Source organism: Aptenodytes forsteri, unplaced genomic scaffold, assembly GCF_000699145.1.
Source record: "Aptenodytes forsteri isolate BGI_AS27 unplaced genomic scaffold, ASM69914v1 Scaffold82, whole genome shotgun sequence".
NCBI lineage: Eukaryota > Metazoa > Chordata > Aves > Sphenisciformes > Spheniscidae > Aptenodytes > Aptenodytes forsteri.
This window is the reverse complement of record NW_008795490.1, coordinates 8,539,791-8,565,678: the sequence shown is the minus strand read 5'-3', so window position 1 is coordinate 8,565,678 and position 25,888 is coordinate 8,539,791. Positions and strand designations below refer to the sequence as shown.

The window sequence follows — 25,888 nt, the reverse complement described above, 5'->3', positions numbered from 1 at the left end:
TCCCTGCCCACGGCAGGGGGGTTGGGCTAGATGACCTTTAAAGGTCCCTTCCAACCCAAACTATTCTGTGATTCTATGAGATGAGAGTCAGTAATATTAAATTAACTGCCTCTTTCTTCAAAAATAGCAAGACAAATTATTAAGGCAGACATTTTTTGTTTAGGAAATATACTGAACTCTAAAAATAAAGTTTTAACATGAATAGGTAAGGACTGATTTTTTTTTCCAGTAAGTTTATTAAAATGACAAATGTATACAAACGCTAACATAGCCATGCTGAGCTGTGTCTTGACATTCTCATTTGTGTAAAGGAACAGAAACAAATTTATCAAGGCCTACTGACCTGACTGCATTAGTGTTCAGCAGACTGTGTTTTACAACTATAGTAACACAAAGGTACGAGGAGCAAAGGCATAAGGGCAAAGTAAAAAAAAAAAAAAGCAAGCCTGATTAAATCTGGATCGTGACCTTCCGTAAATTTAGTTCAATCAGTAAGAAATCGGGAGTATTTACTGTGGAGTTCAGTGGCATGTTGGAGCCTTATAAAGTACACACAACAACATACTGAGACTTCACAACGAGATCGCATTCTTTCTATTTTATGTTGGATACGGATTGTTAATGCCTATTCAGTATCACCATTGATCCCAATTCATCATGGTTACGTTGCAATTCAAAGTATTTCACCTTTAACACAGTATGTACAGGGGTTCTGCAGCATCAGTGTATGCTGCTTAGCATTTTTCATAATGCTTCAACTCTTGAAATATGTGTTTGTACTTTCAGTTCTACTCATTACAGAAAGTTAAAAATGCTACCTCACTCTCCTCACCTTCCCAAAGCAGATGGAGAATTGAGTATGTCTATTTTTTTTTATTTCTTCAAACACAGGTTCACGATTCTTGCACATCTTTCGCATAAAAAAAATGAAGGAAGTTACACGTTTCTTATAAAAGGCAATAAACCCCAGCTCCTGCCCTAGGACAGGAGCAGATGTGGGAATGCTTTCTCCACGTACATCTCAAGCTTCCTATGAGAAATCAAAACTCCCGTTTTCGTGGGGATAATCTCCCCAAGTATTCCCTTGTAGAAACAGCGACTATCGTAGGTGTAACAGGTGCTTTGAGAGTACTTTTTGCTAGAAAGGAGCTGCTCAGAGCTTGCCTCTCGCAGGGAAGCTGGGCACAGAGCTCACTTCCTAAAAATGCAGATGGCAGCCACATTTGGCCTAGACTATTCCAAACCACACAAGGATGCAAGCAGGCTTACTGCGTGTTAAGAGCTGCTTCTTCTAAACGTACTTGCATTTCATCACTCCTCATGCAAACGAATCTGGCAACTTCATGTCAAATGTCACATACATGAACCAGTTCTGTCCATATGCAAGCACCGAGTCTGAGTTCAGAGACTGTTCAGGATTACTAACACAGAACATGTTTTATCCAGCAGTACTGGAAATTCATTCTCTTTTGATTACAAATAATTAAATTCACTGTCAGTGATCTATGCCTTCTGCAATCTTACTGTCACCATCACAAAACATGGGCTTTATTTATCACAGCCCTCTTCACTGACTATAAAAAGACAGAATATTTAGTATGAATGAGTACATACCAAATCCTCGACTGACTGCCCAGAAGTACCAACCAGCACGCAGCGTGAAACATTTGGTAGCGGGAACAAGACATCAGAGCAGGCCACACGTAACAACTGTGCCGCAAATGGAGAGAAGATATTTTCATCAGACCTGCATCGATACAGCAGAGCAATCTAAATGCAGCTCTAGGCTTCAGCTGGCTCACAGGGAGGTGCTGTGACAGGCTACCGGTTGTTACAGTGAATGCAAACGAGCTGCAGATCAGCCGGCACGTTTTAATTCGTAGGTACCAACCTAGAAAGACTTCATGCTAGCTGCACGTTTGCTTCTTTGTGCTTGAGAATGTGCTACTATTGCTATACCGTATTATCTAATTTCTTCACAATCGTTAAAAGCTTGCAGGAAAAAAGCGCTCCTCCAAATCGCATCCTTTCAGCATTGCTTTTGAAGAAACAAAGGATGTATCTGTGTTAATCTGGCAGCAGAGAAACTGATTGTGTCACTCTCTAAAGAACAATGCTCTAGATGTTCAAACTACTGGAGATAATTTCAACACAAAATATAAAGCAACTCTCAGAATGCAATGTTTAATAAGGGTAACAGTATACTGCATGTAAGAAACAGCGTCAAAACCGCAAATATCTGTGCTCACGCGGATTTGGCTTTTTGGTGCACAAACAGCTTGACGGAGGAGCTCAACTCTTCAAACTAATGAACTAGCTGACACATCTTTGCCTTCTGATGCAGCAGCGATTGTTGTCTTCTGCGCCAGAAGTACTTGCAGTAGGTGCACTGTAAAATGCAACGTCTTTAATTTAATGGAAACCATGAGGGTTTTATCCTAAGAATGTGACTGAAATTTGAAGTTGGCAGGAGACTTGGTTTCTGAGGCAAGGCAATGTCTTCTCCAACTTCTAAGTTCCAGACTGGCCCGAAACAATTGTTCTCGGAAGCTCATGAAACTACCTCAGCAGATCTAATTTAAACCTACAGCCATGGATTCAGAAAGGCATACAAACAAAAAACAGCGGTCCCCTCGAAGCAGCCTAGCACTAAGAGGCTGCTAATCTGAAATGGAAAACTTGATAGCCGTTTCTTAATTTTTGTCACGCGCATTTGAAAGTTGTAGCCCCTTGGGCTAACTCTACCTTGGGAGAAGATAAAAGCGTGCCGAGTATGGATTTACAAGGAAAATGACTACCAGTAATTTGTACTTTACAAACATCAAAAGCATGTTTTTAAACTCCCTGCTGCCCATATGACAACAGCACTGGAAAAGGTTTTCTCTGCCATCAAACCCACAAAGACATGGCATAAAAATGAACAGAATGGCTGAACCGCCCCAATTTATAAATCTGCAGTCCCACATTATTAGGGCATGAGACTGGTTTTTCTGCCAGAAAAGTTGGGTCTTCAATAGCAAATGAAAGAGATGTTACAATAGAACACACCATTACTTCTGTAAACTTATTTAGCCAAAGAACTGCTGGTGAGCTGAGATCGGGAGTAGAACCACCACCCCAAAGGCTCTCTTTGTTTCTGAAACCCTACCCATTCTCAAGCCTCCAAAATTGTGCGTGCTGTAAAAAACCCAGCCTGGCGGGGCTGTAACCTTGCGCATTAGGGCACTACTGACTCTTCACTCGTTCTCCCTAATGAAAAAGTCTAACAAATAGCAGCAGAGTGTAACAGTGGGAGTTTTTTAAAGCGTTGACTCTATCGGGCGTTTGCTTGGCAAATGCCTCTACGGCATCTATTTTCAAAATCCTCAAATTTCATTTTTCAAGTTTCACTACTCAATTAGGAATGTACCACGTCATTTTGAAAGGTGCGTAAAAATGGGACACCCTCTAAGGAACAGAAGTTGTTCCTTGTTACTATCCAACATTTCACCATGATCATCACACCTGTTTTGCATGGATATCTGTTTAGACTGGTAAGCACTGTCTTTATACAGAATTTGGAAAAATATTAAAAAGATGCAAACTTTAAAACAGCTCCCTCGCTAGCACGACAGTACCGGGGAAATTATTTTTTTGTCTCCAATCTCCAGCTCACTTCAGTAGTTTAACTCTGTAAAATAAATGCTTTTGCAACAGCATGAATATGCTAGAAGGAGGGAACCTAACAAAGCCATTGCTAGCGTCCCTTACGGAGCCCATACATCATGCGTTGGTGTCACCTACTCTACATTTTCCATTGCATCGCTGTAGTGGCACCACTTCCCACCACTAGTGCAGACAGAGAAACCATGCGCACATGGAACGTGGTGCCACTACAGCGATGCAGCGCCAAAATCTAGAGTAGGTGAGAAAGGCTTCCCCCCGCCCCACTCACTCCAGCGAGCAGGCTGGCCACGGGCAAAAGGCTGGGAGAGGACACAGCCAGGGGAGCTGACCCCAACTGACCAAAGGGACATTCCCGACCCGAGCGATAAAAGCTCAGGGGAAGAAGGAGGAAGGGGGGGGATGTTTGTGGTTATGGCATTTGTCTTCCCAAGCAACTGCTATGTGTGCCAAGTCCCTGCTATCCTGGACACGGCTAAACACCTGCCTGCTGATGGGACGTCGTGAATGACACTGAGCAAGAGCTGGAACAGACTTTAGATAAGGGGTTAATTGAACTTGGTCAGATAAAGTTGATGCAAATGAAACAGTATTTCTTAATGCCTGGAGGAAACAATAGCTTAGTTATTTCAATATCTGCTCTCACATTAACAACTTTGTTGTGCTACATGTATTTACGCAATGTTTAGAGGATTGTCCCTGGCTCTGATACCAAGGCATTCCTCTCTTCTTCTCCCTAGACTGGAACCCTTACTAGCAGTGTCTTGTGATAAGTAGCTGCTGAATACAGAAACTACTTGCAGAGACTGCCTGCTATTGCTTACAAAGTTTTTTCTTCTGGTCAGAAGGTCAGTCCATAAAAGACTCACCATGTACAAAGATCAACTCTCCAGCCAGAGTAGCACTAGAGCTTATATTGCCAAGCTGGGAGACAAGACGACAGCAAGGGATTCTCAACTGGTAATTCTCACCATTTTTCTGTATACAAAAGGCCTTAAGTAAAACTGAGCCTGAATTCCTGTGCAAGCAAACTCAGATTTTTCCTTTTCAAACTACCAACATGATTCAACATTCAAAAAGGCACCTGCCTCCTCCCCAATGAATGGCACACTCCAGGCGTATCCATTGACTGATGGTCTTGTTCTCTGACTAAGCGCATGATGTCTAGATCCTGAAGAACAGTAAAAATGAAAGCTGCAGTTCATGACCTACAGCCAAGAAAATCAGTTTTAAATTAATACTTCTCCAAATGATCCTTCTCAGCTAGATTTTGAAAAAGTGACACACTTTGCATAACACTTACTAAGGAATTAAGGCCAACCACATTTAATACAATAAATACTAATATCCTGTAATAACACTGTACTTTAGAATTTGTTTAAAAGCAGGTCTCAGATTCTGCAATAACTGCAGATCCCTATAATGCTACTTGGTTCTCTAAAAAGTCAGTTTAGTTTTGATAATTTTTAGCTTGATTTTTAATTTTGACCCAAAACAAGGTTTATAAAACAGTTCTTGCATTGTCTGTTTTTGACTAGTCAAACAATTGCTTGAAATGCTTTAGTTTTCAAAGTCCCAAAATAAACAGTCTGACTATTAATATGGAACATTTTTTTGAGAAGAATCATGTTGCTAGCTTAACTCTTAAACTTAGCTCATTTCCTTTTATTTTTGACTAGGAATCTGCAAGTCGTTAAAGCCTCCTCAAGCGCTTTTAACACATGCAAACAGATAAAGAAAGTGGATGAGCACAGCTCAGTTTTACGAACTCTGCAACATAAACAACACATAGAAGTCACTACGTACAGTACTGGGATAAGGACTGCATGATTAATCCAACTAAGTATCACACTGACTCATTCGTGGACAAAGCGGTCACCTTATTGTTGGCAAACAAAGCAAACCAATTAGTATTTGCCTTTTTCCCTGCTACACAGTTGTTATATACACAGAGCTCAGAAATTATCCCTGCACAGAGTGTGACTTGGTCCACGCCTTCAGGTGTACTGCTCTCTCTTCAGTATAACGTGGTACCCAGAGGCTTAGCTGGTCAGTTAATGCACCTACCTGTCAGTGCTTGGGGTTTAGCTTCAAGGTCTGTTTTAGCTCAAATCAGTGTTTCACAGCTCACCGAACGTTCTTAAAGGACATTCGCACCTCTGTCAGAAAAGCACTGCTCCAATCGGAGCAGTGCCAAAGAGAAACGCAGATTGCCATGGGGCTCTTACAAGAAAAGGAGGCATGAAGATATACGAGCCAAGTTTGCTGCTTGTAACTAAAATCTGTCATGCAGGATGAAGTCAGACACTTACAGCTGGGGATGTAGAGCCTTTAAAAGCATTTTTTCAGGAGTTTGTTACTGCAGTAAGTTTGATTGCATTGCTAATACTTACTTTAAAAGCTTTTACCAGAACCTTTACAATCATAATCATTGTAACATACATATTTAAGACTTCTGCCAGTCAAAAAGGTTGACAGAAACTATAGGAGCTAGACCAATGAATAATTTTAAAAGCTTAATGCAAGAAAATACTTTAAGCAACGTATTTCCTACTCAAATGCAAAAAGGTTTCTATTTAATTCTCAAACATATCACAGAAAATAAGGTATCTCTGAATCACAGGACTAACTGCAGGATGAATAAGAACAACGTGTAAATCACCAGATACAGTCTATAAGGAGTGAAATTATTTTACATTGTTTTCTGTAGATTTTTAAGCTACAGCTTACTATATACACGATAGAAGACGAAAATAACCAGGAAAATAGACATAGAAACGCACACGCTAGTATTTCTGTAGCAAGTGCTACTTTTTGCTAAGCACATGCCTAGAGACCATTTTTATTTTGGAATTTGTAAGCAGAATTCAGAGCTGAATGCCTCAAGGAATACATAATTTTGATTTGTGTACTTTTAACAACAAATAATCCTTGCCTTGAATTCAATTCTCTGTTGTTCTTGTCCTCTGATCAAAGAAAAAACATGATTTGTGTACTTTTAACAACAAATAATCCTTGCCTTGAATTCAATTCTCTGTTGTTCTTGTCCTCTGATCAAAAGAAAAAACATCTATAGATATTATAGAGTAGGAAAAAAAATTTTTTTAAAAATAATTTCGTTGTTTAAACTATCATCAGAACAAACTGCATTTCAGCTGTTAGTCCCTAACACTACAGAAATTTAACACTACTGAGTTAACAGCACCAAAATTTTATTCAGCCTCAGAGTGAAAAGTCTTGCTCTGTGTGGGAATATACACCTTTCTTCAAACACCATTAACATGACATTTTCACTACGACTTCTGATCTATCCTAGAACAAAATTTAAAATGTTTTAATAAAAATATTTCACTGATGGCCAGGGCTGCTATACAGTTTTAAACTCAAGTTTAGGTTGTTGATTTGACAGGTTGCCCTGAACTTACTTAGTAAAGAACACAAGCTTTTTTCCGGATCTCTGCATTAAAGGGATAATTGCATGTGAATAACTGCAGGACAACTTTTCAATTATGAGGCCATCACCCTTCTGTTTTACAATTACGCATGTGTTAAAAAAACACCCACCCCTTTTTCTTCTCAAGCCGCATAAAGCTTTTTATCCCCTTAGCATAAAGTTCTAAACCTCCACCAGTCACAGACCTTCTATTTTAAAGTTACTGTCTGAAACAACGAACTCGGATTTTAGGGTGAAGACACAGCAGACACATGAACCGCGCTTGCCAGGCAGCTAGCTGCTCACAAGTGAGAAGCGCAAACACTGGAAATTGTGAAGAAGGTTTATTTTATTCCACGGAAAGCAGCACCCGAAGTCATGTTAACGTTCAAGTGATCTTCTCCGATACCACGATCTTACAACTGACTAAGTGTGCCCTAGCAGCTGAGACAGGCCAGCAAGAATCTGCTCAGAAGAGCTGCTGAGACAGTACCCATCACCTCCAGTGACTGGAAGCTATAATGCTGCCTGAGGCACTGGACTGGGCTGGGAGCCGTTACTCCAGTTTTGCTCGTACTGCTGGCTTTTCACACCCCCGTCCCTGGAAGGCTGTTGTTTTTCTTTTCTTTAATGACAATCTGTAGCAGCAAAAGATAACGCAAGTCAAGAGTCAAGATATATCAGAAACGGCTGCGGCTCTGATTCTGCAACGAGACCCGACGTGGCAGATTTCCGTATTAGCACTGAACTTTGCTGAAACAAGGCTTTACACAGACTTGTGGACACTTCCATGAGATCTGTAAATCTCTCTATTCTAAGACAAAAAAACCTCCATATGACATTTCTAATGGCTGACATTAGATCTAAATTTTGAACCTTAAAAAGTTAATCATTGTAACAGATCATAGTTTTCCCGCTCCTATTTAGAAATACCAAGATTAGTACGAGACCTTCAACATATAGGTCTTTAATAGTACTAAAACAACAAAAACCAGGACATGAAACAACCGAGAACAAACTAAGTTTTCCCACAAACTGGAAGACCGGGACCAGAGCGACTGAAAGAAAGAGTAGCTTGCAGATAATCTGACCACCCTGATCAATGCAATATTGCAGCACTAAGCCAAAGGCCAAAATACTGAAAAAACTGAAAATTTCAAAATACTAGAACAAATACAGTCTAACAGTTAAGCACGTACCAATATGAGAAACATTTATATGGAACCCTTAAAATTGCAATGCACCTGTGAAAGAAAATAGAGGCATGTTAGAAGCAAACGACAATCAGCATTCCAGGTTAAAACCATTCAGACTACCATTGCAACAAATAAAAATTGTTTCAATTTCTGTCAGGATTTTCAATCTAATTTAATGTAAAATAAAAAAACCTACAGAAGCTACAAGAAAAAAGTAAGCATTTCTTACTTTAGTTTTAAAAGTTGGCGATTCAGCTGGTTCAAAATGTAACCTTGGCAGACCTACTTCAACTTTCATTGGTTTTACAAGAAAGACTATGCAACCTAGCTGAGAAAAAGTCTTTTTCTTACTTTGTACAGGCTAGAAGTTATAAGCATCTTAATACTTTCAGAACAGTAGCAAGGGGCTGAATAGGCTACCAAATCAAACAAGGTTTGAGATCAAAGCTGTACATTTATAAAGTGTCTTGAATTCATAGAGATCCTGCGGATCTTAACAACAAAGCCAGAAACCTCCCACTGGGTTAGCTGCTAACTCGGGAATGAAAAAGAATAATTAGTCTTAATACTACAAACATATGCTAAGCACCAGTATGGAAAGAGAAAGTAGGCTGGAAATGTTTTTAGATTAATAAAATTAGTTTAAAAAAGTTTAAAAAGCCCAACTAACTTGGCTTATATTTTACAGGACAACAATTTCTTTTGTTCTCAGTTTGAAATCTAGGCAGATCTTAGCTATTCTGAGAGAAACATTTCCAGAGTAAAGTCAGCCCACACCTTAAGCAAATTATTAAGTTCAGTCTACCCCTTCAAACACATACAAACTTCTTCGGCAACATGCTTTATCCTGCTGACTCGGTAGTTTGCAGGGCAAAGTTGGGACTGACAACAGAAGTCCGTGTTTATCGTGCTGGAAATGAAAAGGAACTTCTCACAGCTTGTCTGATAGAAGAATTAGTTTGAACGAAGGTTTGACTCCACAGGATCCCATGTCAGGACTGAAATCTTCTAAAGACAACTGCAAGCAGATTGTAAATCCAGATGAAACAAGAATCAATTTTGTCTTAAGACTATTAACTTGATGCAATTTCACAGCAACTAGATGTACTGCACTACTACGAGTTTGCATCAGGCTGTACTTTCACCTTAAGGTTTCAGGAATGCACTTAAAATACAGACTTGCTCGGAAAGAAAGCTGCATGCATGCACAATTTCACGTCTATTGGTAAATTTATATGCCCAAGTAAGGAGTACACAGAAATTCACGTAATTCACCGAAAGGCTCACTCAGTAAATTCATTGTGAAATTACCAGCTTGATCATCCAAACATATGGATACAGCATAAAATCATAGGCTATTATGCAAGAGCCTAGCATTCATTGCAAATCTCAACCCTATTCCTACCTAATTTACCTACCTAACAGACCAGTTAAATATGTATTCAGAGTTATAATTAAACACATAGTATCAAGTACCCGAGTTGGACAGTAGCACTACATCTATAGATACTGACACACACAGTTGCGAGCTTCCTTTGGATCCAGCATTCAACCTATTTGCCCCCATTTTTCTCTTATCCTTACTGTTGGCTTTAAAGTGTTAGGACACTTTAATATATAATAATGTGTAAAATAATACATCATAATGCCATCTTTATAAAAATTTTAAACCCAAAATTCTAGCTTGGAATCAACATTGTATCTATTTTCAGTTCAATTTTGGCATTACTCACTTTATTTTAATTCAGATCCAGACAGTCTTGAGTTGCGACGGTTGAAATGCAACCCCACTTAAATCAATGGATAAAATTTTTTTCCACAAGTGGAACAAAAACTTTTCTACTATTCTACATGCACAGCTATTTGCAAAAAGGAAGTTTTAAGATTTCAAAGGATTCCATTGTTGAAAAGACTACAGGAGAAAAGGATAAAAAACTATTCACAAAGTAACATTTGATACTTCTTTTGGCATGAAAAGTTCTGAGAAATTATGAATTTTAGTATGTTTCTTGGTTAGTGAGTCCACCTATGTAAGCAACTTGGCAGAAGCCATTAAAATCCATCAAAATGATCAACCTCTTAATTTTGATAAAATGACATGTGAATTAATACTGCTTTTCCATGGGAATTTTCTTAATTCAACACTACCTTATCCCCAAAGACAAAGTGCAGAGCAAACCAAGGAATACATTCATTTTAAGTACCCTTCTACAGCAAAAGGACCTCTTGATTCTTCTATGACCTCTTGGTTCCTTCTGATCAGAAAGCAGGTGACCAAGTTCCTTCACGAGGGCAGTGAAAGACAATGGGGTTGAAGCTCTAGGAGAAGGGTTTGTCGTTAATTGCAGCGCTCTTCTTTCAAAGGCAGGGATACAAAACAGAAGAGACAAGTTAAAGCTGGAGGCACATCACTTCCGCATTTTCTGATAGCATACCTTGAATTACAACTTTCTATAAACTTTTCAAAATCTTTTTCTTGAAACACATACTGTATTTTCATACTTAGACTGAACTCAAGCTTTGTATCAGTTCAAGATGATCTGCAAAATAAGGCACAACAGCAGTTAGTACAGAGTGCCGAATTCCAAGGCAGTTTAACGAAACACACTCCCAAGATACCACAGGGGTTCCCAAAAGTATTTCCTTCGATGTCTGCCGAGAAATCATATATTGCTGAAGCTACCTACTACACATACCTTTTTGCTAAGTCTGACACAGCCAATCACATATGCTAGACCTTCAGAAGCTCCTAACAAGTGTTCACATACACAAGTGTTTACAGGAACTGCTGTAACGCTTATTCCACTCCCCGCTCCCCCAACCGCATGTCAGGGCAATTCATTGATTTTAGTGCCTCCTTTCTCAGTATGTTCCTTCAAATGTTAGTCTTTCTTATTTGCCTTTTGAATGGATACCAAAGACAACAGGCTCCTTGCAGAAGACATTCCTGATTCAAAGTGCTGTTTCTTACATTTAACTTGTTCTACCCCATGGACCAGACCCTCTTCTGTCAGTTTAAATGCAGTCTTATTTGAGCCGAAGAGAAAAGGCAGTTGGACTTCCAGGTAGATGACAGAAAGCAAAAGCCACCATTGCTGCTATATGGGATGTATCAAAGAGTTTACACACATTGTAGAGTAGGATGTCTCTCTCTCTGTGAGCTCCTCAGTAGACTGGGAAACAAATACTCCAGTCATTTAAGGTTCAACAGCGGTATTGCTAGAATTTGGTTTTTTATCAATACACCACTGAATGCCAGTTTAAATTGCTTTCACTATTTATGATGTTTTGTTCATTTCCTAGGTCGCTCATAATCAAGACCAGTCAAAACAGAGTAATTTCAACTGCTTCCAGATTAGATGCATTCTTAGTATCTGTAAGAGTGAAAGTGTGAAGAACATATTCTACCAGAGATGGAAGAGAATTCATGTAGCTTTCTGTGCTACACTATGCTGTCAAAGTGTGACAAATAGTACTCACAGTCTTCTTAAAACTTTGGATATAAGCTGTGAGATCACAAACTTAGTGTTTCATAGAGTTACAATTCTGAACAAGGGCTGTTTCTGACAATAACTTAAATGCAAGACATTGAATACCTATATATCAGTAAGCTGGAAAAAAGTACTGTAAAATCACTTTGGAGTACACTGTTAGTGTACAGCTAGGTACAATTAATGTACAATCAGCAGCGTACAGTTTAGGTACGATTAGTGTACAATCTAGCTTTAAAGCAGGAATTGCACCTTTAAAGCCCGTTTTGCCAATTTAAAGAAATATCACTGAAAGGAAATTACACAGTATTAAACCCTCCCCCCAAACACGTAACTGAATTTTGAAGAGCAATTAATTCAAAGACTCCTGTGAAGAAGATTTTGCTTGGGTACTAATTATCAGGACAACACTGTATAGTCTCATTTGGTTATTAGTATATAGACATTTTTAACATTGTTCCTACACAACCACTAGTTAGTTGTTTTCTAAGACTATTAAGAGAACATAACATTTAAAATGTTTTTGTTATTAGAGAATAAAATCCTTAGTTTTCATGTGTTTTCTTCTAGAGAGCTGTATTATAAATGATTAATACATCAATGTGCATGGCAAAACATGCTGGCATTCTGCTTATGAAATTAAGTTGTATGTCTCAAAAAATGGAACTTTGGGGAGTGTAACTGAATGAACTGCACATGGACTACTTTGTAAAGTATATAAGCAACTTAAGCATGCAACTATGTTTAAAATACACAAGTTACTTTGTGTGGAAGATTAAAAAATAAAAATTGCATTGTTATTACTCACTTGGGAGTAACATGTTTTTGTAACTTTTTACCTTTTCACGAAACCACATTCTATTAGAAACTAAGACTAGAATGAGTCAGGAGACAGCAGTTTTGCTTTTTTTTTCCTTTTAGGAAAGTTGCATTTAGAGACAAACTCTGTGCATAGCTGAACCCAGGAGAGTAACTCAACTTTGCCCTAAAGGTAGAGCAGAAACACAGCACACCCCATCCATAAGGGAGAGACATCTCACACAAGAAACAATGCCGCAGATTTATTTTCTTTAGTTTTAAGTTTTTATAACCTCAACTTTGTTTATCCCACATAAGACATTTTCAGTAATAAGAGATCCTCTAGTTCATGTACTATACAATTGCAAGTAAAATGAAGGGCATGTGAAGTACAAAAAAAAAATTGAAAATACTAGCTTACATTGGGTAGACTTTAAATACTGCTCAAAAAAGTGGCTTTTCAGCTTTTTACCTTTGCAGTTTGGAAATCTTCTCTGCAGTCCAAAGATAGGCAAGGAATGGAGAAAAAAACAACTCCAAAGCAGGTGGAATGAAGAGAGAGGCACATTAGTAGGAGAAATAAAGGAAATGCAAATCAAACGAGGAAAGAGACACTCCTCCCATCACAAAGTCCAACAAAACACATTTTGCAGGTGTTTCAGAAATGCATGCTGCTGTCCATCCATCCTAGCTGGGTACATGAATCACACTCCATACTATTTGTAGTCTACATTTATGCTTGCAATATAGAGAGCACATCTCTTGTACGGTACATAATTCCTTGCCCCAAAGAGCTTACAATCTAAGTTCATAAAAAAGAATGCATCAAGTAGCTGGATCAAGATCAAACAAATGGAGAAGACAGGGAAATAAGAGATTAAAGCTGGGTTACATTACTAAGTGAGGTAACTTCTGAACACCATTGGCAGTGATGTTCTTAAGACATAAGTAATTTTTCAGTTAGAAGCTCTTCTGATCACGAAAAACTGGTTTAAAACGTACTGAATGATGCATTAGAAGTAATTCACAAATTCTTAAAAATAGTCTTGTTGGCAAGACAAAAATGTTCAGATTGCCTAAGTTCTTCACTTGAGACACTAACTTGCCATTCTACTAGAAAGATATGGATGTCACAGAAATTCATATGTACATGTCACGTTTGAATGTGAAAGGCTTTTTACATTTAAGCTTAAAATGTTAAATTCTGATTTAAGAATCCTGCTGCTATAAACATAGGCTTAATACTTAAATATTAATATGAAAATAGTTCTATTTTAAAAATGTATTTTTAGCTTTAATCTATGGACAACATACAGTTGGTTTGAAATCAACATTCTTTGACTACAGTAAGTGACCCACTTTTCCCAGTTTTTAAAACACTGTTCTTGCTACTTGGCAGTTAAAATAGAAGTGACTAGTCCATCAACTTTAAAGTTTTTTAGTTTTGATTTGGGTTTTGGTTTGGTTTTGGGTTGTTTTTTTTTTTTTGGCATTTCCCTGGTTATATCGTATTTTTTAAAGTCAAAGTCTTGCACTTTATCTACTAATTGGCAAGACATAGCTGAAATGTAATTTATATGTAACCTTTCTGCCCATTTCACTATCATTTCTTATTCCGTTAACATGCAAATAGAAAGTATCTTCTTGTCATGCAACTATGACATTCGTGCCTTTCATACCAGGGAATCTTGCTTTGAATTATAGACATAAGCCATCCGCAACACTTCCATGACATTTGAAAAAATGTTGGAATTGTTATAGTAATAAAAATTAACCATAATTATTCAATCTGTATATGATAACCAAAAAGAGAAACACTTCTTTTTCACCTTAACAAACAGCATATCCAGTGGAAAAATCTGACTTGAGCTATCCTTTTGTAAGGGAAGCAGATGCTAAGAGAATTTCATTTAAGCATAGAAGTGAGACAGCGAGGATAAGGACTGCTAACAGTCAATCCATTTAGTTTTAATTTTGAAAGGTACTCTCAAGGAAATCAAACCAGAAATGAAGACTAAAGAACTATATATTTCTTTGACCCAAGTCAGTACTAGCATTTACTTTTTAGAGGTTACAACTATATTAAATTTGCTTATAGGAGGATACAAAAGGAGTATAGCCACAGATTACCAAGAGAATTTGATCACTTCTGACCAACAGCTAAATAATGAGGGAAGAAAATGGTCAAGGGAATATGATCAACTATTTCTCGTACATGCCACAAAACCTACAAAAAATTCCCTGCAGACCTGTAATAAACCCCTCCCCACTATATGAATGAGTTTCAATTCCCAGGTAAAGATGAATCAACGAAATTAAAATATTGTGCTGTTTTATTGGTGTAAAAATCACACAATTGCTAGTTCTGATTCTGCAGAGATACATCCATGCAGTTAAACATCTATGATCCCACAGCCAGAAGAAGCCATTAAATAGAGTATCTGCTGTTAGTCAGCAATTAATGCAAATTTACATATGAGATCAAAAGGTGTGTATCATACAATATACAACAAATCCTAATACAGTACATCAACCTGAATAGCAGGATACACTCAGGGAACTCTGTTAATAGTGAAGCCTGTCTATATGCCGGAGAAATAAGGCCTGGAAACAAGATGACATAAGGTACCCCAGAATTCCTAAGAAGCAAACTGTTCATTTTTTGTTTGGTTTTTTTTGTGGTTTTTTTTTCTGGGAATTAGAAGTTCATAGAGGTATTGACACATTACTTGACAATACAATTTGTTATAGTGAAGACTGGTGGATGTGATGTGTTATTAAAAGGTAATGTGTGAAACATGCAATTACAGGTGGTGCTTAGGTAACGTGTAATTAATACGTTGGGGATTTACACCCAACTCTTTTCACAAAAGGGAGGACTGAAAAAGGTCTGTTTGATAGACTACCAATTGTACCATAAATCTTTATATGCATGCGGCTGAATCAGGATCATGAATGGATAAAATGTGAACAACTGGCAATCTGTGGTTACGTACTCTATAATGTATGCAACAAAAACACAAAATGAAATCCAGTCGATACGGCAAACAGCCTGCAAGAACTCTGTCAACCTGAATAAGTTGGTTTATTGCAAAGAGGCAGGCTTTCTAGAATTGTGAACAACTTTCCAATTGTGAAAGGCAGCTTGGGAAGTCACGCTAGCTGATGACAGATTACTAGTTTTTCTCTTTTCTGGCACAATAAAATAAATGCCATAGCGAAAGAAGAGTTTATGTGCTTAAAGTTTAAAGTCAACTGATTAGCAATCCTCTTCTGCAAAGATGTTTCAATTGGAAAAAAGAAACCACTAAAAAATTCCAGTTGGAAATTTTGGCGACAAACTCTGGAAAATCAAGTCCAACAAAGATCACGGATGCCCACAGAAAGTGATGTGAGAGGCAGTGTCACATTCAAGGAAAAAGGTTTTTTTTTTCTCTGTACTGAAACTAAAATACTTAAATAGAAAAGTGGACAAATTGACAAAACAGAACCACAACATTTAATGTAGAATACAGTGCACTGAGCTAGATGCATGGATCTTTAAATAGGCTTTGAAACCAATACCCCTTTCAAAATTAGTAAATTCACAGTTAACGGCAGTAGGCTTAGAGGTGAGAGAAGGGTCGAAGTTGTTCCAGTTGGACTTCCAGGGAGATTCTCTCTTCAAGAACATCCTACAAAAGAAAGATTTTCTACTGACTGTCCACAGAGAATGAATCTTAAAAATTTCCTCATGCAATCAAAACTGGTAAAAGTCAGCTTCAGTTTTGAGAACTAACGTCCAGGTCTTTTGTACAATCTGGAGATCTCTTCCCATAATCTGAATAGAAGATTGGCTAGCTAGTAATTATAAATGAAAATCAATACTTTGCTCAAAAGCAAAGCCATTTAGTATTTCTTCATTCCTTTCAAATCACCCAAACCCACAAAGTTGTAACCAGCTGCAAACCCAACTATAGTATTTTCAATCAAGTCTAAAATGTTAAGGGGGTGAAAGCTCTCATCTCAGTTAAAGGATTAGAAACTCACAATTTTTTCCCCCCAGTTTTTTGTCTTATGTGAATTTTATGCACCTTGACTCTCAAACAGTAACAAGTGAAATTCAGGCTTGATAGTTTTTAAAATGGCCTATCTTCCAGTCTAGACAGTACCACATAAACATTTATATCAATATCCTCTACTATGTATATAATTGGTTTGCAGAGATGCCTGTTACTGTGCATCACCAACATCTTGCCCTCTCAGGCTCTTCTCTTAAACAGACAAAGATTATGGAATTACCTTTAGTTGCTGCTGTAGTTCACTGTTCAATCTGGCCAAAACAGTGTTGGTTTCCTTGTTACGTCTGATCGATGCCTGAATTGCCTTCTTGTCTTTCCCCACTGATCTGAGAATATATTAGAAGTATTGTAATAAGTCATTTAGTTGCTTAGCTGAGTATCTCATTTATAGTCCCTCTTTTTTAAATGAGCAGAATCCTCTTTTCAAAACTTTTTAACTTGTTACACTGCTAGTTTTCCCTCTTCTCTCTGGCTTGATTAACCTTGTTTGTTTGCATGGAAGCCACATATGATTAGTTTCAATGAAACAGCAAGAAGCACATTTTAAAAACTTGTAATAATCAATTTTCTGAAGTTCCAACACACCGTACCGCATTCATTTACCTCAAAGCGACTAAGGTTATAGTCTACTTTCATGCTAGGACACAAAGACTATACATTTTAGACTGTTCATAGCGACCACTATTTAAAATCAAACACCACATCTTAATACTTCCACCACTTATTTCCAACATACTTGCAGAAGTTAAAAGAGTTCACACTCCAAAATTCAAGATCTCTAAAAGGTCTCTCAGTAGTAGAGGCTTCAGGATGATCTTGTTTAAAACCCCAAAACCTTTAAACTGTTAAATTAATCTAATTCAAACACATTGAAATTGTTTGCAACTCCTAGAACAGAAAGCGTGTATGCTATTTAAATGTAAACTTTCCAGTAACAGATGTATTTATACACTTCTTGGGTTACCTAGGAATAGATGGCTGTGAAGCAAGAACAGCAGCTATGACACCTGTTTTCTGTGTATGTTCCTCAGCTTCAGGTTTTAGCTCATCTTCTGATTTTAATCTTCTGCGAATAGGCTTTGGTGGTGGAGCAAGTGGGGTAGTGCCTTTACCCTGAAGAGGAAAACACAGTCTATGAATTCTCACAAACTGCATTTTACTTGGATTATAACCTGGTAATTTGTTTGTGTTACATATTCTTAAAACCAGCTACTAAGCTAACTGAATTTACAACCTATCAGGTATTTTCTGATGAACATCTAGCTGCACTCTCATATGGTCTGGAAAAAAACTTAAGTACTAAATCCTACCCCCCGGTGAAATGGCAGTAAGTTGCTACACACTGACAAAGAACTGTGCAAGCAGAAACACCACAGTACAACTGACAATTGCAAATACACAACATCTCAGAGCACGCTTTCCCCCCAGTAATTATGTGTCTGTAACAAAAAAAAGCTACTGTTAACCAAGTTCTGCACTAAAAGTTTTGCTTGGTTTCAAAAATCTGAACACTTACAAGTATCTTAATTTTCTGCTATCTCGAGAATAAAACTAATCATGAACATCTTCCGATGCAAAAATTCACTATACACGTGCCTATTTCAAGCACATATTGGACCTAAGAAAACTGGGTTCAAGTGGAAGTGTATAAAGTTGCTGTTGCAAATCAAGAGAGTTGTATCATTTCATATACATCAGACAACTGCACTCTCCTTCCAAGTGTACTTTGCATACCGCACTAGTAGGGACATTAGCAGGTGCTTTGTCTTCCACTCTTCCATCTGCTTTGGCAACTCTAAGAGAACTTGCAGAATCAGAGGGCTTTTCAACCTGAAGGGATATAAACTATATTTAGAAAACTACCTCTTAACAAGTATTTCATTTGGCAACAGTTGGAATAAATAGAAGTATGCTGTGTTTCTGATACATGGATACACTTAACACCTAAAATTCCAGCTCAAGTCTTCTTTAGAAGCACAGGCTGGAATACAACAACAATACCTGCTTTGGAGCAAAACCATCTAAAACTATCTTGGTCACAAACGCTGTTTTGGCCTGGGAGCAGCTTACAGAAGAGGCACATAGTAAAAAGCTGTACTTCTAGCATCAATAGTCAGACCTGTCTTTTGATACAGAAATTAAGATTTGATACAGAATCTAACATCACTATGAAAAAAAGACAAAATAGTTACTTGAAAGTACTCTGCTCTCAAGCATTGTACACCAGATGTTGGAAGACCTCTGAATAAAGTCAAATCCCCAGTGTTACGAGGCACTGTATAGTACAAAAGAGGCTGTGGCCTGATGATAAACTGCTACAGCTGTTTCTGCTATTACATTACCACCATTATCTATTTGTTACTGCCAAAGGTTAATCCCTCCAATGGAACACAATGCAACTGTTCCCCATGCACCTCAATGCAAAACAATCAGCAAGCTCAACTTAAGCTTAAGCTGCCACTGAAAACTGCTAACATAGCTGATTTTGCAATGAGGTACATGGAGAGTGCTCAAATGGCTCCATGTCACTGACCTTCCTGATTAAGGGAAGCAAGAACGTGCTGCCGATAGTTGGGAGAACTTTAAAGCACCACCGGTACTTTTGCAACTGAATACACAGAAGTGCCCTAGAGAACTTACAATCTGGATGAAGGCTACAAATTATGAAAGGAAAATGTGAAGTAATTCATGTAATAGCAGTAAGCTATTATGACATTAATAGGAATAAAAGTTTGGAAGCCTCAGGGTTTAAGTCCTGTGTTTGTAGTAGGAAACAAGGTTTTGTAAACATCTCTAAATCTATCATAGAAGGATGCCAGAGCTCTATTCACTTTAGCTGTCTGTCCAATGGCTTTGAACAAAACCAAATTACTGGAGTTTTAACAGATGTTTACGATACTTGACAGTCATCTCACTTATTAAGACAGACTACTTTAAAACTTACCAGTCATTTGGAAGGCTGGCAAGAGTGAGCAGAAGAGGAGTTCTGCCTGTGCTAAATCTTAAATGCACCAACACAATTATGTTTGTGCACATATGCTACTAAGTACAAAATCTTTTAAATTACAATCAAGAACTGAGAAGAAAAGAATTTCTTCTGCCTAGGTGTTTGGCAGCTACTAAATAAGAGTGGCAGAGTCTAATGTAATTGCTTTCTAGCAAAGGATTGGGACACCATCAAAAACCCCACTGAGTTCAAACAGCAGAAGTAGGTTTTAACAAAGTCTCATAACTGTTGGTGGTATTAAGCAATTGACAAGATCTTCGCTTCCGCTCACCTGCAAAACTTCTGAGTGTGTTTCAATTTCATCTTCTTCCTCTTTGTTTACACCTGAAACAGCAAATGCCTCAAACTGGCTGAAGTCTGCAAAATTTGGCTGTTCTGGTATTTGTTGAGGTGAGGTACTGGTATGAGCTATTAGGCCTTCAGCATCTACTGGGCGATGCACATGAGGACCTGCACCCTGCAATAAAATAACAAAAATATTTAGTGACATTGTTCTTAACATAGTTATCTGATGCAAAGAATCTCACCAAACAACAGTTTGTGACAGAACATTAAAGACTATTTGCCTTTTTAGTGGACAAAGATTTATGTCCTGTCAGTAGGACAAAGTGCATCTCATCTAAGACACAACCAGACAGACCACTCTCTGCGTTTATAAAAATAGAGAAATATTTAAGAGAAAAGGAAGTTCAATCAGATGTGCTATTATTCAGAGAATGAGACCAAAGATGGATGCACCGCAGGACTATCTAGACTCATTGGACAGTAGATGCTTCTGCTGTAACACAGTCCAGCTTGGCTCCGTCAGGCTTGATACAGATTTTTAGTCTGGTTCCATAGGGAAACATGCTTATGTGATCACGCTGTATGGAATGTGTCTGTCATTGTACCCTCTTTCCTTGCAGATGATTTCTGGATCCATTGACTGCCTTCAATTGCTGGTAACTCAGATTCTAATAAGTAGCTGCTGCTGAAAAACAACTGAAAAGCAATTTTATCTGTCCCATGTCAGATCTGCACAGCAGTTGAAAGATTCAGCTGGTTGAGACAAAGAAAAAACAACTCTTCCAGGATTTCTTTTCTACCAAATCAGCTAACTGAACTGACTCAAACCAGGACTGCAAAGATCACCAAGTCTATGACAAAGGAAGAAGTGGGATCACTCCTTTTGGGAGCAGGCATGTTATGTAAAACTATACCCTGTGCCAGACACAGATGGAAGACAAACACTTATTTTGTAAAACTTTGAAAGATTGCTCTTACAGTCTGTGTTATGGCCTATTAGCTATACGGGGACAGGTAAAGAAATGTGAAAGAGTAACTTTCCTCTTTCCTACAACTCAGAGCTCTGGAGCCACTCATTGCTCCTCAATCTCTACTTTAATCCCTTCCCATGGTTCCACCAGAAGCAAATCTTTATTCAGGAAAGGCTAATATTTGGCTACAGTCTATGTTTTGCCATCATTCATATCCTGGTGGTTTCAAAAAATACTACTCATTTTAGAGATAAGTTAAAATTCAGAGTTAGATAAAAATGATGCACCAAGTTAGAGTATGATTCTTCAAAAGTGACAACATCACCTGTGAAGGCTGTGGTCTTGGAGGCACTGCAGGGGGATAGGCAACAACTCCAGCCTGTTGCTGTCCTGTAAAAGAGGCATCGCGTTTGGCCAGGATTGTTACTCTTCGCATCACAGTGCTATGTAATTTTTTGACTTAGCAACATGAAGAAATCCTGCATTTTGCCTACATATTAACCTGTCATGTTGAGGACCATAATTGTAATGTCATCTCCTTTCAAATTTGCAAACAGACAAAACAAGGAATCAGAACATGGATATTGTCCTTTGTTCCAGTCCAAAGTACAGACGTGGTCATACTTTTCTGATCTTAGTCCTTTTTTTCTCATTATACACTCTTAACATCTTCTCATACTTTGTGATCCTGAATTGAAAAGTACTGACAAGTCAGAAGTACAATAAAAACCCTTAACCAAAGCATCAGAAGTGACCTTTAATCATTTCTCTAAAGTTGAATACTTAACACGTGTCTCTAATACATCTGACACCAAAAGAACTCCTCTTGAAAATTTACTGGCAGATGCAATTCATTGCATGTGGGTGCACTACCAAAATGTTATTTCCTGACCTTGCTTCCCACATTCATCTAAAGGACTGCAATGCCAGCATTCAGAATTTACTTCTCAATTACCTGTTTAAGCAAAGTGGAGTACAAATTTTAACATAAACAGGAAGAGTGACAACATTTTCTGCTTCTTCATTCAGAAGCAGTTATTAAAAAACACCCTCTAAATCCTTCTTCAGAGGAAAAAAAATTGTCTGCTTCAGGAATATATGTGCTGAAGAATAATATACACTAGGAACACAGTATATCTACCTGGGGTAACTGAAAAGGATCTGTTCATATCTAAAGATGATGATCGAGAATGAGAAGGATGAGGCCTTGGAGGGGGTGGCGGCGGTGCAGTGTTATCTGGAGATGTTCCTGAATGTGATCTGCAAAACATATAAACTTCTGTAGTGATTTTAGGTAGCTACAACAGAACTAAAATTCAAAAGTTCTTCAAAGTAGGCAATTAAAAAAATAAAGTTTGACAGATGGAAAAGAGCCTGATTGCCATTGATTTTGAAGATTGCAAAATCACTTTTAAGCTTCTGGTATTCTTTGATTTCACAATTGTTTTTTATACTTCTATTTACTTAAATCTCCGTTATCCAAATTATTCTTGTATTACCACAAGTAATTTATCTTTGGGAAACCAACAGCTTGATACACCTCCCAAACAATGAGAGTTCAGAAACACAGAATCCTAAATATGGTAATTCCATCCAGATGGTAGTCACTAGAATTTGCAAAGTATGTAAGATGTAGTCAACATCTTGATCAGGTTTTAAACGGGTTACGTTCAATGTCACTGAAGAAGAGTATTAAGTTTCTGTTGGACCTGCCTCCAGGTATACCGAGCTTACGGAGCTATCTTGTACACTGAGATACATATATTTAATTCTCTGCCTGAAATTTTCCAAATCCATATACTCGGTAGCATCTTCAGAAATTTTAACTCATTCTTAGATAGGATCACCATCTAGTGGATACCTGTTGTAAGTTCATCGAGCACACATGCAGAAAGGACAGAAGGATGAAGTACTGCACTAAGTGCCATTTAAGTGGGATTTAATGTATACAGAATTTTTGTACAGCTTCCATCTAAAAACAGCTTGCAGAAACTTCCTATCTAGTCCAATCTGAGCAAGACATTTACTGAATCACTTACATGAATACGGCTACTCTGTTATTCAACTCACAAATAAGTGATAAAATCTTTTCTATGACTGACTTCTGTAACATTCTTCTGTAACTACCATAAGATATAAACTAGGAGAGGTAAGAGGCACCTAAGTTTCACACAAAACCTGAAATTCCTGAAAGTATAAGTCCAGACAGAAAACTGAGGTATCACAATAGAAAAATCTGCTTCCTTAATATACTCTCGAGGACAACACTTCTGTAACACTGCGTAACCCTCCAGCTGATGAAATACAAATCTAATTACACTGACTCCTAGGGTCATCCCTCTAGCTAATCTAGTATAAAAGGCACAAGTAGGATAAAAAAGGGAGAAAGTGGTTTAAGGACACTCCTGAAGTATCATTATCTGACATAGCCTTGTCAGTTTTTGCTTTTTGAAAATACAAAAAGTACTCTGGACTAACGGTAGGGCTAAGGACAATGTCATCTCTGTAGACAAAGTTGCAATTGGTAGAAAATATGTCAGTGGAAGGAAGTAAAAAAGGAAGTGGGAGAAAAATTTCCTGGGTGGATGCTGCCAGAATTGCCAGATCTCGACAGAAGCTACCTGTGCCATAAAGCGGCAACTCATCAGAAAGCTTCACTCATCTACAAAAGTTCAGCAAGAGAACCGAACCCAATCAGAGATGAAAAGAACATGTTGAAACCACCATGTTGATAGTGCAAAAACATACATAGAAGCAGGACAGACAATCAGATTTGCCATTAAGTAACAATGGAGGAAAGAAGTTTTCAAGCTGCCATACTGAAAGGCAATTGCAAATCTTTCTTTGCTATTGAAGTCACCCTAATTATTTTTGTTTTGAAACTTACCTCTGAAACTGATTGTAAGATGGTTAATGGCGTAGCTGGTTTTTAATCCTATTCAGGCAGATTTAATGGGAACAATTAGCACCAGCTAGTACAGCACATTCTCTTATGTCAAACGATGCAGTTGTTGGTTATGTGCTTGCATAGCTTCCTCCAGTCCCTTAATTTATGTTGGGCCTATGACTGCCCTTCATTTTATAAAGCCCATTATTAAAAGAGATTGAGTTACTGCCGTGATATTTCTAATTTATGTTTTGTTCTTCTTTTATGCTACAAAGTCACAAGGTCCTTCTCCATTAATGCCTAATGGATATTTCTAAAAATACAAAAAACTGGTTTCAAGTAGCATCACGATCTCCTGCGCATACATTCCCTTGTGTTTAAGGAGAAAGTCTTTATCAAGATTTCTGACTGAACGTGGAGTTTCATTTGATTGGCCAATCCCAAACAACTTTTTAGACTATGTTGTTTTTTGAATTTTCACTTTACACATTAACAGGAACAGCATACATTGTTAATGCATTAGAAAACAGACTGCCTCCAGATTCCCGAGTGTTAAAGCTAAGAATCTCTTTAGCCATCATTTTAGAAGCTAGTTGTCAAACAACCAGAAGCTCAGAACAGGCTTCTTTAAACACCTTTTATTTATTTTTTTCAGTTGCTACTCTACTGACCGTTGCCGTGTTACAGTGCTTCCAATTTGCTCTGGATCTGAAGTATAGGAGTCCGAACTGCTGTAACCATCTGCTGGTAAGAGAAAGTACAAAGTTTCATATAGGTTTTGCATCATTAGTATACCCTAACAGATACAGGTAATATATAATTTCAAATATCCCATTTTTATTTTTTAAAAAGGTTTATGTCTTTGTATTGCTTCCCTGTAAGGTATCATCAGGGCAGGATTCAAAATCCTCGAGTCTGAATAACTGAAGGATCCGATACAAACCAACTCCTCTCGCCCAATACTACGAGTTGTTTGTTACTACTGGGATGTACTGAAGAATAAACAATGACAATAATGGTGTATTTAAAATACAAAATGTAAGTTTCATAAGCAATAATTTTTAAACACTTGACATTCCATCACTTCAACAATCTAGCCAACAAGAGTAAGGGACATCCAAGAAAAAAAAAAAACAAGAAGTAGGACATGCTTGGTTTTAGAAGTGCTGAATGATTGTCACCAACCTTAGAAGTCAGAAAAAGGAAAAGGTATGTACAGTACACAGATGAACTCAGTAGCTTCGCTACAACTGTAACTTCTGTACCTTTAAGGCTGGTAGTCAGCTCTGTTTTGGACTAAATGTTTTTAAAAGCTTTCAGCTTTTGGTCAAGGCAGCCTATAAAAATGAAAGATGCTATTACAGCATCAGGTAGACAGTTTCCTTAAGGACACCCTTACCCTTAAAAGCTGTGCAAAGCTTGAGGGTTCTTCCCCCAGAAATGAGGAGTCTCACCAAAATCACAAGATTTGTGTGGAATGAATGTAGACAGAAAAATGGCTCTCAGAGTAATTTATCACAAGGGATGATTCCAGAGCACCTGGTAAAGCACAATTCAAGGTGGAAAGTCACTGGAGCAATGAAACCCACCCGATTAGTATCAGTAAAGAAGAGAATTCTATCCAAGAACATCAAGATTTTTTCTGAATTACCCAGTCTCAAAGGATTACTTTAACCTCCTAGGACACTAGTTTTCAAAAATGTTAAGACACATCAACCAGGATCCAGAGACGAGAATCCTGCAGAGATGACTTTCCTGTTCAGCAAGGCACGTTCTTTCCTGTTACTATTTTTTTTTCCTTAAAACTACAGCTACATTAATCTAGCAAAGTTGGTTTGAGACCTCTACCATGCACAGTCAGCTGAGGAATACCTTATTCCAAGTTAATTTCAGATTAAAAGTTATTTTGCAGGTTTACAGGTGTGTCTCTATTCAATGAGGGCTACAGAGAACTAAAAAATACCTATATAAACATTCTTTTAAAAAAAGAAACAGAAATGGCTACCATGAGATGACACTGAAGTTTTCAAGGATCAAGTGAGAAAAGTTTTAAGCAGAAGTTGGCTATATGGTGAATGGAATTATCTCTCTCCAAT

General features: G+C 37.8%; 2 protein-coding genes across 3 annotated transcripts in view; one reads left to right on the top strand and one right to left on the bottom strand.

Moving 5' to 3' along the window:
• CCDC28A (coiled-coil domain containing 28A) overlaps positions 1-11,623 on the top strand; it is a 20,811-nt gene extending 9,188 nt beyond the window's left edge. Inside the window, exon 5 of the mRNA XM_009281465.1 lies at positions 11,596-11,623. The gene's annotated coding sequence lies outside the window, so the exon portion shown is untranslated. The remainder of the gene's footprint in view (positions 1-11,595) is intronic.
• A 3,649-nt stretch (positions 11,624-15,272) lies between these two features.
• The window catches only part of REPS1 (RALBP1 associated Eps domain containing 1), a 52,228-nt gene continuing 41,612 nt past the window's right edge, over positions 15,273-25,888 (bottom strand). The window contains exons 12-19 of one of the 2 annotated variants that reach the window (XM_009281463.1): positions 24,464-24,533; positions 22,047-22,165; positions 21,231-21,295; positions 19,921-20,106; positions 18,377-18,472; positions 17,607-17,755; positions 16,863-16,968; positions 15,273-16,255 (exon numbers count right to left, since the gene is read on the bottom strand). In XM_009281463.1, coding sequence (XP_009279738.1) covers positions 16,187-16,255; positions 16,863-16,968; positions 17,607-17,755; positions 18,377-18,472; positions 19,921-20,106; positions 21,231-21,295; positions 22,047-22,165; positions 24,464-24,533 — 860 coding nt within the window. In that variant the 3' untranslated portion in view covers positions 15,273-16,186. Of the gene's footprint in view, positions 16,256-16,862; positions 16,969-17,606; positions 17,756-18,376; positions 18,473-19,920; positions 20,107-21,230; positions 21,296-22,046; positions 22,166-24,463; positions 24,537-25,888 lie in introns of both variants that reach the window. The other variant, XM_009281462.1, reaches the window with a different exon arrangement.